This window comes from Cynocephalus volans, chromosome 2, assembly GCF_027409185.1.
Source record: "Cynocephalus volans isolate mCynVol1 chromosome 2, mCynVol1.pri, whole genome shotgun sequence".
Lineage (NCBI taxonomy): Eukaryota > Metazoa > Chordata > Mammalia > Dermoptera > Cynocephalidae > Cynocephalus > Cynocephalus volans.
In genome coordinates, this window is record NC_084461.1 from 112,389,007 (window position 1) to 112,404,118 (window position 15,112).

At 37.1% G+C, this 15,112-nt stretch overlaps 1 protein-coding gene across 1 annotated transcript in view; it reads left to right on the forward strand.

Annotated features, from left to right (window-relative positions):
- CCDC192 (coiled-coil domain containing 192) overlaps positions 1 to 15,112 on the forward strand; it is a 174,767-nt gene that overhangs the window by 15,962 nt on the left and 143,693 nt on the right. Inside the window, 2 exon segments of the mRNA XM_063087627.1 lie at positions 13,115 to 13,246; positions 14,066 to 14,134. Of these exon segments, the coding sequence (XP_062943697.1) occupies positions 13,115 to 13,246; positions 14,066 to 14,134 (201 nt within the window).

Here is a 15,112-nt window from a genome sequence, read left to right on the forward strand (position 1 = left end):
TGTGACCTAACATGTGGTCTATCCTGGAGAATGTTCCATGTGCTGATGAGAAGAATGAATATTCTGAGGTTGTTGGGTGGAATGTTCTGTAAATATCTGCCAAATCCAATTGGTCTAAAGTATTGTTTAGATCTTGTGTTTCCCTGTTGATTTTTTGCCTAGACAATCTGTCCAATGATGAGAGTGGGGTGTTCAGGTCCCCCACTATTATGGTGTTAGTGTCTATTCTCTCTTTAGATCTAATAGTTTTTGCTTTGTAAATCTGGCTGCTCTGACATTAGGTGCATATATATTTATGATTGTTATATCTTCTTGATGGATAGATCCTTTTATCATTATATATTGGCCATCTTTATCTCTTTTAATGGTTTTGCTTTAAAGTCTATTTTATCTGATATAAGAATAGCTACTCCAGCTCATTTTTCATTTCTACTTGCATGATAAATCTTTTTCCATCCTTTCACTCTTAGTCTATATGTGTCTTTACAGGTCAAGTGAGTCTCTTGGAGACAGCATATTGTTGGGTCCATCTTTTTAATCCAGTCAGTCAGTCTGTGTCTTTTGAATGGGGAATTTAGTCCTGTTACATTCAGAATTATTATTGAAAGGTGTTGATTTACTCCTAGCATTATACTTATTTTGGTTTAGATGTCTTAAGCATCTTTTGTTCCTTTCTTTCAAATATTCTGTTTGTCTTCTGTATTTGTTGGTTTCTTGGTGTAACAGATAAACCATTTTTTTTCTCTTTTGTTAGCATTTTTGTTTTTCTGGTAGGTATTGTTTTTTCTTGTGTATTCATGGTAGTGATGGTTGTTTTTGTAGTATCAAACCCAGTACTTCCCTGAGAATTGCTTGCAGGGCTGGTTGTGTGGTAGTGAACTTCTGTAGTTTTTGTTTGTCTGAGAAATATACTATTTGTCCTTCATTTTGGAAGGATAGCCTTGCTGAGTAAAGTATTCTTGGCTGGCAATTTCTTTCCTTTAGTGTTTTGAATATATCATCCCATTCTCTTCTGGCTTTTAGAGTTTCTGATGAAAAGTCCGATGTTCTGATTGGGGCTCCCTCATAGGTGGCTTGCCATTTCTCTCTTGCAGCTTTTAAGATTCTTTCTTTGTCTTTGAATTTTGTCAGTTTGATTATCACATGTCTTGGAGAGGACCTTTTTGGGTTGAATGTGTTTGGTGATCTTTGGGCTTCCTCAATCTGGGGATCTTTGACTTTCCCTATACCTGGGAAGTTTACTGCTATTATCTTATTGAGTATGTTTTCAATGCCATTTCCCTTTTCCTCCCCTTCTGGAATACCCACGATTTGGATATTTGAGGACTTAAGATTGTCAGTTGTTTCTCTTAAATTTTCTACAATTTTTTTGCTTTTTATTTCTGGTATGCCTGTGATAATTCAAACAGCTTGTCTTTGAGGTCAGAAATTCTCTCTTCTGCTTGTTCAAGTCTGCTGGTTAAACTCTCTGTTGTGTTTTTTATTTTGCTGAATGAATCTTTCAGCTCCATAAGCTCAGGTACACTCTTTTTCAAGGCATTGATTTCTTTGTACATTTCTTCTTTCAGATCCTGTATAATTTTTTCTGTTTACATTGTGTTGTTTCACTGAGTTTTCTTTTATCTCAGTTAGTTTCCTTAGAATAGTTACTCTAAATTCCTTGTCTGTCATTTCAAAGACTTCCTGTTCTATAGGATCTAGCACCTTAAAGTTATTAATTTCCTTTGGTGGTGGTGTACTTTCTTGATTTTTCATATTTCTGGTTTCTTTCCTTTGGTGTTTTGTTATTGTGGCCAGGGGTATCAAAGTTCACTTGTTTCACCTTGATGTCGTGCTTGGATCCTGAAGGGACTGCTGCTTCTGAGCAGCAGAAACTAGCCTGGACTGGAAGTCCTGCCCCACCTGCCTGGTCAGGGGGCGTGGGAGTCCGGAGCCTCTCAAGTCACTCACGGAGATGGATGGCCTACACTGGAAGTCCTGCCCTCGCCCTGCCTGCCTTCTCTGGCTGGCAGGCTTGGAGTGTGTAGGCCCAGAAGCTCTAAAGTCTTTCTGTGAAATGGGGAGCAACCTGAACTGGGGTCCCATGGTGGGCAGCTCCTGTCTGTTCCAGTACAGATTTCAGGTCTTCTGTTGCTGTTCCTCAAAAGCTGCAAATTGGTCATTGTGTGGGAGAGAGCAACATCAGGAACCAACTACTCTGCCGTCTTGACCCCTCCCCTCTAGGAAAGGTACATTTTTAATTTAGTTTTTAGGTGCCATATCATGAGGATTCTCATCTGGTTCTGATTCAGGAGGAATGCATGTAATTTGGAGATCTGCAAGTGGAGCTATATGCAGTAACTTGATATGACTTCGGCTTGATGATGATTGTAGGGAGAGGCAAAGGAGAAGGTGGATATCTTTCATTCATAGGAATTACTATGACATTCTCATAGCTGAATGGGAATCTTACAGAAGTGGATTGGGTGGTAGGGTACAGAAATTACAGGAGCAAAGGCTTTGTGACAGGCAGAGACAGTGGGATTCAAAGCCAAGTGAAAAACTCGCCTTTGATAGTCAGCAGGATATCTTCTCCATTTGTTCAGTAAGGATGCCTCTTCAAGTAACAGAAACCCAATTAAAGTAATGTAATTAGACCAGCTATCATCTCACATAACAGTAAGTCCAGAGGTGGGGAAGTTCTAGAGTTGGTCAATTCAGAGGCTCAAGAGTGTCACCAGGTACACAGGTGCTATTCATCCTTTGCTCCACCATCTTGGCTATGTTGACTGAGTCATTTTGTACAGTATTTGTAGCAATTCCAAGTATTATATGCAGTCAAAACAACATCCTAATAAAAAGACATGTGCTTCCTCTGTGTATCTTTTTAGAAATCTCATAAAATCCTCCTTGGGTTTTAGGGGCCTCTACTGTATTGCATGCCCATGCCTGAGATAACTTCTTATACATGGGAATGAGACAAACATGGCCAGCTTAGTTCACCAGGATTCATGCCCTGGAGCTGGACAAGGCCAAGATCCCCTAAACACATGGCTGCTAGCTAATCCAAGCTGGGTTTCGGCTAGCTAGGGATAAATGTGGAAACAACTGCTGGGAAATAGATTAGCAGTGTCTGCTGCGGTAAAGTTTATATACTTGCTGGTGGGAAGGTGAGGGAGTTGCCATCTGGCAGCTTCTTTTTTTTTCAGTGAATTATTAGTGAGATTGTCATTTGGGGTGAGTGACGGGGGCAGAGTTTTGAAAAGAAAGTAAGTATGAAAAGATATTTGAGGAGAATATCAAGAGAAATAAATAGTTATCTTAGAGAGGAGGAAAGCCAATTTACCAGGAGAAAAATATAATGGTGTTTTGATTACAGGGCGGTATTGAGTACTCATCTGAGATTGGTGTTCATTAATTCAAAAGGAAATCAATCAATCCAATTTTGTGTTTTTTTCCCAACAACATACAGTGAGTGGATGTAATGATAATAATTTTCTGGACCTGAGAAGCAAACTAGGAAAGTTATTTTATTTATTTTATATTTTTCAATAAAGGTAAAATTCACAGAACATGCAATTAACCATTTTAAAATACATAGTTCAGTGGCATTTAGTGTATTCCCAATAGTGTGCAACCCACCAACTCTCAAGTTTCAACCCTTTTTATCACCCTGGAAGGACACTTTGTACCCATTAAGTACAAAGCTTTTCATATCCCTCTCTTCCCATATCCTGACAATCACTAATCTGCATTCTCTCCCTATGGATTGAACTATTCTGGATATTTCATGTGAAAGGAATGATACAATATATGACCTTTTGAAGCAGTTAACTGGCTTCTTCCAGTTAACATAATGTTTTTGACGTTCATCCAAGTGATAGCAAGTATCAGTACATCACTCTTTTTTATGGCTGCATGATATGCCATTGTACGTATATAACACAGTTTGTTTATCCATTCATCTGTTAACAAACATTTGATTTCCACCATTTAGGTATTATGAATAATGCTGCTATAAACATTTGTATATAAGTTTCTGTGGGGATATATATGTTCATTTCTCTTTGGTATACACCTAGAAGTGGAATTTCTGGATCATGTGGTAATTTCACATTTAACTTTTTGATGAGCTGTCAGATTTTTTCCATAATGACTGCACCATTTTACATTCCTACCAGCAATGTACAAGGGTTTCTATTTCTCCATATTCCTTTCCTTTGCTGTTTTTAGGTTTAGTTTGCTCTTCCTTTTCTGATTTTTCAAGGTAGAAAGTTAGGTTGTTGATTTGATAGCTTTGTTCTTTATAGCATTTTTTTTCTACAAATTTCTCTCTGTGCATCACCTTCACTTAATGCCATAAATTTTGTTATGCTGTGTTTTTGTTTTCATTTATCTCCAAGTATTCTCTAATTTCCCTTGTAATTTCTTCTTTGACCCATTGATTATTTAAGAGTGTGTTATTTATTTCCACGTATTGGCAAATTTTCCAGTTTTCCTTCTGTTTTTGATTTCTTGATTCATTCCTTTTGGTCATAGAAGGTACTCTGAATGATTTTGCTCCTTCTAAATTTATTAAGAATTATTTTATGAATTAACATATATTCTATCCTGGAAAATGTTCCATGCATACTTGAGAAGAATGTGTATTCTGCTGTCATTGTGTGGATTGTTCTGTAGATTATGTCTCTTAGGTCTAGTTGGTTTATAGTGTGGTTCAAGTCTACTTTATTATTGATTTTCTGTTTAAATGTCTATCCATTATTAAAAGTGGGGTATTGAAGTCACCAACTACTCTTGCAGAACTATTTCTCCCTTAAATTCTGTCAAAAGTTGCTTTATATATTTTGGAAATCTATTGTTTGGTACACTTATGTTTATAATTTTATATATTCTTGATGAATTGACACTTTCAACTTTTGTAAAAATGTTTGACACGCATCTATTTTGTCTGATATTGGTATAGCCACCCTAGCTCTCTTTTGGCATGCAGCATTTTTTCCACCCGTTTACTTTCAACCTACTTATTTATTTGAGTCTAAAGTGAATCCCTTGTAAGCAGCATATAGTTGGATCACATCTTTATCCATTCTCCTAGTCTCAGTCTTTTATTTAGTGGGTATAATTCACTTACTTTTAAAATATTACTAATAATTAAGAATATACTTCTGCTGCTATGCTATTTGTTTTCTACCTATTTTATAAATTATTTTGTCCCTCAATTCCTCCAATACTGCCTTCTTTTGTGTTTGATTGATATTTCCTAGTGTACCATTTTGATTATCTCTTGTTTTTCTATATCTTTTATAGTTATTTTCTCCTATAATGTGTATGTTGGTATGCTTGATAGGGTCACATAGGTCTTTTAGGCTCTGTTTATTTCTCTTTATTATTTTTTCTCTCTACTCTTCAGAGCGAGTAATTCCAATTGTCCTATTGTTATTGACTGAATGTTTATGTCTCTCCCAAATCCATATGTTGAACTCCTGATCTCCTATGAGATGGTATTTGGAGTTAGGACCTTTGAGAGGAAATTAAATTTAGATGATATCATAAGGGTATAGAGTCCTCATAATGGGATTATTTCCCTTATAAGAAGAGAATGGGATAAGAGCTCTCCCTCTCTCTACCATGTGAGGATACAATAAAAAGGTGGCTGTCTGCCACCTTTTTGGAACAGGGCCATCATCAAATATTGAATTTTCTGGCACCTTGATTTCAGACTTTCCAGCCTCCAGAACTGTGAGAAATAGGTGTTTGTTGTTTAAGTCACTCAGTCTATGGTATTTGGTATAGCAGTCTGAAGTAACTAGAATAGAAATAAGTACCAAGAGGTGGCAAGCTGCTGTAACAAATACCAAAAATGTGAAAACAGCTTTGGAACTGGGTAATAAGTAGAAGCTGGAAGAGTTTTGAGGTGCATGCTTGAAAAAGCAGATATTGCCATGAAAGGCACTGCTAAAGGTGATCTTTGGTGAAGGCTGAGAAAAAAAAAAAAAAAAAAAGAGGAGAGCTTCAGAAAAAGCCTCTTTCTTTTTTTTAAAGAGAAAACAAATAATCATGAATAGAATGTTAGCAGAAATATTATGAATGGTAAGAGCTGTTTCGATGATGTCTCAGATGGAAAAGAGGAACATATTATTGGAAACTGGAGGAAAGCAGATCCTTGTTATAAACTGAAAAAGAATATGCCTGCATTGAGTTTATGTCCTAGTGGAAGGTAGCACATGTGAATGATATAACTGGATATTTAGCTGAAGATATTTCTAAGCAAAGTGTTAAAGGAAAAGCTTGCTTCCTCTTGACTGCTTATAGTAAAAATGCAAGAGAGAAATGATTGAAAAAAGAATTGTTAAGCAAGAGGAAACAGAATTTAAAAATTTGGAAAATTCTCAGCCTATTTATATTGCAGAGAACAACAACGGTGTGGCCATGCTACTGTTTGTTAAGGAGATTGGTACAGATGTGAACCACAAGCCTAATAATCACCCCAACAGGAACACTGCCAGTTTGTACTGAAGGAGATGAAGATGGGATGGAATGAAATAAGAGTCTCAGACGTCTTAGATTCTGTACGACAGGATGATAAAGTTATTCATCTGTAAGCTTGTGCTATTCTTCAATAAAGGGAAAAATGGCCTTAATTCAATTCAGAGATCATCAGGGTCACCACCTCAGTTTCAACAGACCAAACAGCCACCAGCTGAAGCTGTGGGCATGGGGCCACTTGGAGCTGTGGGGCACAAACCCATCTGACAAAACCTTGGGAACAAGACCCCCATGGAGTAGATCCCTGAAGGTGTGGCCCCCACTGAGTAGAGTTCTGGGGGCGTGATCCTCACCCAGCAGGACTGGAGAGGCACAAGCCCTGCCTAGCAAATCCACAACATGAATGGGGCTCCATCAAACTGTGGGGGTAACATTGACACCCAGTGAGCCTGGAAGGCAGAATATCAAACCAAAAAGATTATTCATGAGCCTTAAAGATTAATGGAATTTGCAGTGCTAGGTTTTACCTCAGGCTGCGCTAAAAATTTTACTTCAGGATGATTTGTATCTCAAGTCTCACTCATATCTGATTTAGGCAATATTTAGATAAGACTTTGGACTTTAGGCCCTAATGATGATGCTAAAATAACTTAAGACTTTTGAGGCTAAATTTATATGTGAGAAGAACATGAATTGCGGGGGAGGCAGGCCAGGGGTGGAATGCTATAGACTAAATATTTGTGTACCCCTCCCAAATCTATACAGTGAAGTCCTAATCCCCAATGTGATGGTATTTTGAGGTGGGCCCTTTGTGAGGTAATTAGATTTAAATGAAGTCATGAGGGTGGAGCTCCCATGATGGGATTAGTGCCCTTATAAGTAAGGGAAGAGACCAGATCTCTCTCTCCCTCTCTTTCTCTGCTATTTGAAGATACACCAAGAAGACAGCTGTTGTAACCCAGAAAAAGGGCCCTCACCAGAACCTAATCATTCTGGCACCCTGAAACCATACTTCCAACCTCCAGACCTGTGAAAAATGAATGCTTGTTGTTTTGTCCACCCAATCTATGGTATATTTTGTTATAATATCTTGAACTGACTAAAACATCTACCTTCAAGTTTGCTGATTCTTTTATCTGCCAAATTATATCTGCTATTGAACATTTCTAGTGAATTTTTCATTTCAGCTATTGTGATTTTCAACTTCAGAATTTCTGTGTCGTTTCTTTTTGTAATCTCAGTCACTTTATTGATATTCCCTACTTGCTCAGACATCATTCTCCTGATTTTCTTTATTTCTTTGCCCATGGTTTCTTTTACATCTATGAGAATAAAGGCAGTTAATTTAAGGTCTGTATTCAGTAAGTCTGGAGTTTACTCACTGGGCTGCCTCAAGGACTGTTTCTGTCAATTTCTCTTTTTCTTGTGAATAGGCCATACTTTATTTTTTCAGGTTCATAATTTTTGTTGAGAACTAAACATTTTGAATACTGTAATGTGGTAACTCTAGAAATCTGATTCTCCTTCTCCCACCCCCCAAGAATTGTCATTATTGCTTACTGAGGACTGCAGTCATCTGTTTGTTTAGTGCCTTTTCTGAACCAATTTTACAAAGACTATATTCCTTGCCATGCGTGGTCACTGAAGTCTCTGGTCCATTATTTCTGCAGTCAGCCAGTGACCTGACAGAGATTTCCTTGAATACAAGTCTCTTTCTTCATCAAGCTCTTCTCTGGAAGCTGAGAGCATTCTACTAGACGCCAGAGTTCTGAAATGGTTGATTCTGGCATTTCTTGCCAGCTCAATGGTTATTTCTGTGGTGGGATCAATTCCTGGAACTTCCTACACTGTCATCTTCTGTGATGTCCAAATTATTTTATTTTAACTATTACTTAAATACAATTATAAAATATATCAGTATCCTTTCTTGACTGCATTAATATGGTACAATGAATATAGCTTACCTTTCTTTGATTTTTAATATGTTCTAATGCCTTTATAATAATCTTTTATTGAACATTAGAGTAAACATTGAAAGTTAAATTTTCTCAGTAAATTTATCCAGCCTCAAATGTATAATATGGAAGTAATTCTTAAAATGAATGTTGTTCATATTTTTGAAATCATCTCCTTCTTCCAAACATATTAGGACCATGGTGGAAGGGGAAAGAGCCTGGTGTTCAAACAAAGCCAGAAGTAGAATATTAGCCTCCCAGCATCATGTGAACCATATTTTCTAGCAAAGGTGGCTAATTAGGATACACAAAATTTGATCTTTTAAATGGATACATTTCTAGTCCCTTTTCGTAAGCAGATAACTGATACTAATTTAGGTTTTTCTTTCTGTTTCTATGCTTTTTCAAAACAGTTATTCTGTAAAACCAAGCCATTCTTACTTTTTAAAAAGGACAATACAAAACAAGCAATACCCAAGGTCCCCAGAGTTTAAAAATTTAACCGTGACATCTTGTAGCTGCTAACATGGATTTCCTCTTACTTAATTTGAGGCCTTGTTTACAATCTCATAATTGAATTTGGATTTAGGTGGCATTCCTAAGGGCTTCCTGAATTGAGAATTAGACTTTGAAAAGCTATAAAACCCCCATTAAGGTAATGGAGTAAATTCAAGATGGCAACTAACACCTTATGATTCAGCACTAAAGCATAATCTTTTATGCAGTACTTTAAATTAAAAAAAAAACCCTCAGATGTATAATTTTTATTTTGTTCTATCTCAAGTCTCTCTTTTTCTTTCCTTTTGGATTATCAGGAATATTTGATGGGCCATTTGTAAAGGGGTCAGGGAAATACCAATTGTCCAATGTTGATAAACAGTTTCAACATTATGTAATGGAATCCAATAGTAAATTATGAGTTCTTGCTGCAACATGTCCACATGAGGAAGAAACAATAAAGTCTCTTTACTCTGCTTTTGTGAGGTGATGATATGTATGAGGATTAAGACTCATAGTTCAAAAAGTTAATAAATGGAAAAATCTTAGCAAAGATTGTTCCTGGCCAATTTGATTGTGTCTTCTTGTAACTTTTGACAGAATTCTCCATCCATCCTTCTGAATTTACAGTCTAGTCTGAATACATAAGAATGGAGATCCACGCTATAAAAATATAGCAAGACAACATAGTAAAATACTATTATGGGGACCAAGGTCCTAAAGTCAGTGATTTTGGGGGTTGAGACTAAAACACAGATCTCCTGACTTCAGGAGTTAAGCTGAACCTGAGCTAAACATATCTCAGTCAAAGAAACATTCAGTCAGAAACCTCTTACAAGAGGAAAGGGAAAAGATGGCATTGGTACCTATATAAAAAGGAAGCAAGATGACAGAACAGAGAAATTTCACAGGTCTTAGAAAAAAAGAAATTAATTTCCTTCAAGTAGATAAGTTAACAAGCTGAGAAAAATTGCTGGTGCACATAGGAAGGGAAAAAATATCACAGGCTGCATCTTGGCAGCAGCCTCAGAGTTAGGATTTAGATATGATATAGAACCCAGAGATTGGAGGTAGACCAATGTAGACCAAAATTTAATCTCTTCTTATTAGATGTGGGATCTTATGCAAGTTAATTCACCACTAAAAGCAGCTAGTTCCTCAATCTTTAAAATGATGGTAACAAAATACAAACAAAACTGCTAATAGGGTTTTAAGTAATGGGATAAAGTAACGTATGTCGATAGCACCCAGCAGAATGCGTGATACAGCATAGCTACCAAATAAATGTTAGTCATTGCTATTTTCCATAGCCTTTTCTCACTTGTAGTCAAGAGCATGGAATTTTGGAATCAGACAGGATATCAGTAGAATACTTGTGGTAGCAAGTCATAAAAACTCAACACAAACAATAGAAAAACTTATTGTCTGACTAAGTGCAAGTTGCAAGATAGTATGCTCTTCAAGATTGGTTAATAAAGCAGTTCAATAATGTCATCAGGAACCCAAGTTTTTTCTGTGGCTCATCTTCTTTTCTGAGTGTGGCTTCATGGTATCCCTGGTTTCCCTCATGTTTGTAGGACGGCCACAGCAGCATTTACATCTGGTAGGAGAGAGAGGTGCTCCTCCAAATCTCCAAAGTTCCTCCTGTGCAGTGTGGGCAACCCAAATTAGGCCTATCTCTTATGCAATAGCTGTTGTCAGAGTAAAGCCAGGCTCTGATCAGTATAGGTCTTGATTCCTGAGTCAATAAGCAGCAAAAAGGATGAGATTTTCATGATTATCAGGGCCCACTTCTATAGTTGGGGCCAAATTTGGGTGTAGGCAGTCAATCTCAATGTCTATTACTGAAAGCTTACGTTCCAACCCTTACTTGCTATATCCTTGAGCAAGTTATATAACCTTGTTGAAACTCAATTTCCTTATCTTCAAAGTAGGGCTAATAATAGCACAAACCTCTCAGGGTATTTTGAAGATAAATTGAGATACTGAAATAAAATCAAAAGCAAAAGAGCACTTATGTAGTAAGTGCTCCACAAATGTTCGTTATTATTGATGTTATTATTTATTCATCTATACAGTTTCATATTACTTAATAGCTATTTTCAAATTGTCTGCCTTTCTGGCTAATGTGAGTTTTTGAGGCTAGGAATAAATACTATTTTCATTTTTAATCTCTAAATTCTTATATAATAAATGTCTAACTTATTTCTTTAACAAGTGATTCAATAAGTGAATGTCTATTGAGTGAATGAATACAGCCTGAAAACAGAAGATCATCAATTTAAAAGAAACACAACCAGGGGCCGAGCCCGTGGCGCACTTGGTAGAGTGCTGCGCTGGGAGCGCGGCGACGCTCCCGCCGCGGGTTCGGATCCTATATAGGACTGACCGGTGCACTCACTGGCTGAGTGCCGGTCACGAAAATAAAACGACAAAAAAAATAAAAATAAAAAATAAATAAAAGAAACACAACCAAACGGTGACAGGATGGATGACGGGTCAGAAAGGATATGGGAACACAATGGGCCCGATTGAGTGAGAATATATTTGAGAGAAAATAATTGCAGACATAGAGGGGGGTTTTCTCAGAATATTGGAGGTGCTTCAGGACATGCAAACCAAATATAGTCTGAGTTCAGGGCATGCAGCTCATAGAGGCTATGATGTCTTCAGATATTTTGTTTTTCAATTTGATAAATAACAAGTATTTTGGTAAAACTCAGATAAATACTTACTGTGATCTACAGGAGGTAGAAGAGTAATTATAATAATAATAGCTACCAGGTGCTTGATCTCTTCTAGGCATGTTCTAAATGTTACTCTTTTATATGTTCATATAATCCTCAAAACCAACCCATGAGCTAAGTACTATTCATTCCAACCACCATTTACAGATAAGAAAATTAAGCCCAGAGAGGCTGAGCAACGTGCCCAAATCAGACAGATAGTAAGCAGCCAAACAGAGTTTTACCCAAAGAGTCTGACTCAAGAGTCTGTGTGTTTAACCATGGTACTATACCATGTCTCTAATAGAATAGAAGTGTGTTCAGAGAAGCATGACTACATTCCCAACCCACCATGCACCCAAGAGCTAAACATATTAGTGGCCATGAGGAGCAACCGCAAGTCTCCCAGGTCACTGAAAGCCCAAAGGCACAGCCAAGAGTCCATGACACCTATGTTCCCTCTGGCCCCTGCATTACACTTTCACAATCCCCGGTACACAACACAATGGCTGTGGAGAGTGCCAACCAAACAAACATTTGTTCTACAAATGATTGCATGGATGGATGCCCATACATACAACGTGCTCACCTTATTTCCAAGGCAGATGACCTCTTCGTCCTTCCCTATCTGGTAAATTGCCTTTAAAAACTTGCTGTTCTTTTCAAGATGAGACAGTATACTTTGCAATAACACTGACAGAAATGTGAAAGAGATATTTAAAGGGGATCCATGCTTCAGAGGATGCACCGGTAGTTGCAGTAAATACAAAATTGTGTGTCCCATTCCAGGACTCTCAGAATTGTCCCTGAGCTGTGAGGAAAAAGTATGATCCGCTGCCTGGATAAAAGGCAAAGCTAGTCCAGGGGTTCTCCAAAGGAAATAAGGGACTAGGGACAATCAAACTACCACTTTCCTCAAGAGGAATCTACAAACAGTAAAACAAAGACAAAGACACCGCTAGGAATTTTTTGGTTGTGGTTTAGCATAGATCTAACTTTGATCAGGCTTTAACTTGAAATTCCTGCATTTCTTTTCAGCTGCATCCACCCTGCTGCTCGTATGGTGAACATTCAAGGGAGTCAGAACTCCCCTCTTTCTAGAGAGCTATAGGCCCCCCAAGAGTTGTTTCAAGAGCTATATGTAAACCACAATATGGGTTTCAGATTCAGCTGTACAAATAAAGTGCAATCTTGAAGCACAATGAAGATCCTTGCACTAGAAATTTCTCTGCCTATTGTGGTCTCATCTCTTGCCTTAAAACGTCATAAATATTAAAAATAAATAGAATCAACATTATTTTCTTCTTTCTCAATACTAATCATTTGTCATCTATGAGGAATGTTCCAGAAGCTATTTTTTATATTTAATAGACATCGGTGGAAGACAATTCATTTATAAGTTGAACTTTTAAAAAGAGCTTTTAAAATACCACTGAACTTACATGCTCTCACAAAAAATATCTTTAGCTTTCAGTCTCTGAAGCAACAAAATCAAAACTGCTTGAGCTAATTCACTGGCTAAAGAAAAAACTAGAAACTGTGGACCATAATGAAGCCGGTGGGGAACTGTTTGAAAATATGGTTCTTGTGAAAGACCAGGTAGGTTGTAAACGAAAAATGATCTTTATTTTAAAAGTTACCTAACCTTATATAAACTGACAATGCTGCAATGCTATTTCTGGCTCGGTTGGAAGTTCATATTTAAGTTCACAGTGCTAATAAGAATATTTGTATTTGCTAAAAGTAATTTTATTTCCTAGTGAATAGTGACATACAAAATTAATTTTGTTAGTAGTAATTTTATAGTTTGTTTGACATGTATCCTTTTGAATAATAGTAGCTGAATATCCTTTTTATTTTGTAAAAGGTATTGACTATATAAGTGTTTCTTAGTTGTCAAGGCTTAACCTAATCAAGGAATAGTTTCCTTTTGTGTAGTTAAATAACTAAATCATAAAATTTGGCATATGTTTTTATCAATTACTTTATAAGAAATAATCAATCTCTCTATCTCTGGACTTTTATACAGGGTATTTGTCATTATATAAATTTACCTCGTGTTCAACCCAAACGGTTTGTATCTGCCTTTGGAATATATGTTTATATGTGAAGGTGTATATATATGTGTGAGATAAGGTGTGATCGCATTAACCGCAGCACGTCAAGCTAACATTGCTTTTCCAAGTCATGTGCTAGCTTTAAAGAGAGTTACGTGTTTTGTCTCTGGGCTCTTCCATAGAATAAAAGAAGAACGGGGATGGGAGGGATAATTTCTCTAATGATGCTTTTTAAAACATCTGGCTGAGATAATGCTGCCATCGACAAGATTTGAGAACTGGTAGATATTTCTATTTGGAATTATTTGAATATGTAAAAGGAAGAGTTGGCACTTGATTTCTAAACTTTTCTCCTTTTTAGTGCATTGAGAAATTGCAAGCTGAAGTAAAAGCTTCCCAGGAGTAACTTGTAGCCCAGGAAAACATGTAAGTGTTTTCTTCTTTTTTTCATCCTTTATTTATATCATTTTTAAACTGGAAACGGAAATTTGCTGGAAGTTATAAACGAGGTTTGTCTGCTGCAAACCAAATCACAAGGCTAAAAATTGATATTTTTACTGCCTCTACAGAGTTGCTTTCCATAAATAAAATTCTGATTTTCGCTGATGATAAAAATTACAGACTGAGGTCTTATATATACTCAGATGATCTAATCAGATACCATCAGGATAAGCGAACTGGAAATTAAGAGTAAAAACACAAAGAAGCTAGGCTAGTTCAGTGAATAAGTGGAAGTGGAGGGATGTGGCAATTATTAACAAAGCAAATACAGATCTAGAGCAACACTTCTTAAGCTTTAGCATATGTAAGAATCACCTGGAAAGCTTCTTAAAACAAATTGCCCAGAGAGTGTTTCCTGCATGCCTTGGGTGGAGCCTGAGAGTTTGCATTTCTAGGTGATTCTGGATTCAGGTGATGCTGATGCTGCCAGGCTCTGGAACGCACTTTGAACAGCACTGTTTCTTATATTCATTCTCGACCCGGTCTTGTGATTTTTAGGCAAACGGCCATGTAAACAAATCAGGGCACATAACTGTCCATTTTCTTCTGCAATTAATCCCCTGAGAGAGACCCCATGAATTTCTAGGACAAATTTTATTAATATTTTAGCCTATGGTAGCTCAGAGAACAATTAATGAGCATCTCCTGCCACAATGCCCTTGTGTATTCATGCCCAGGATCTGAACAACCCTAACACCCTAAGCCTCTCCTCAACTACTTATCTGCCATCCTTACAGTCATCTTCTCCTCCTACATCCCCTTGGTATGGCCTCTTGGTTAAGGACACTGGCCAGTCACGTTAAATGGACATCTTAACAACACCAAGCTCCTTAGGCAGATCTGAGACCTTAGAGGCTGCAGCCCAGAAGATCTGCAGAAAAGACAACAAAATAATAAATTCTGGTAA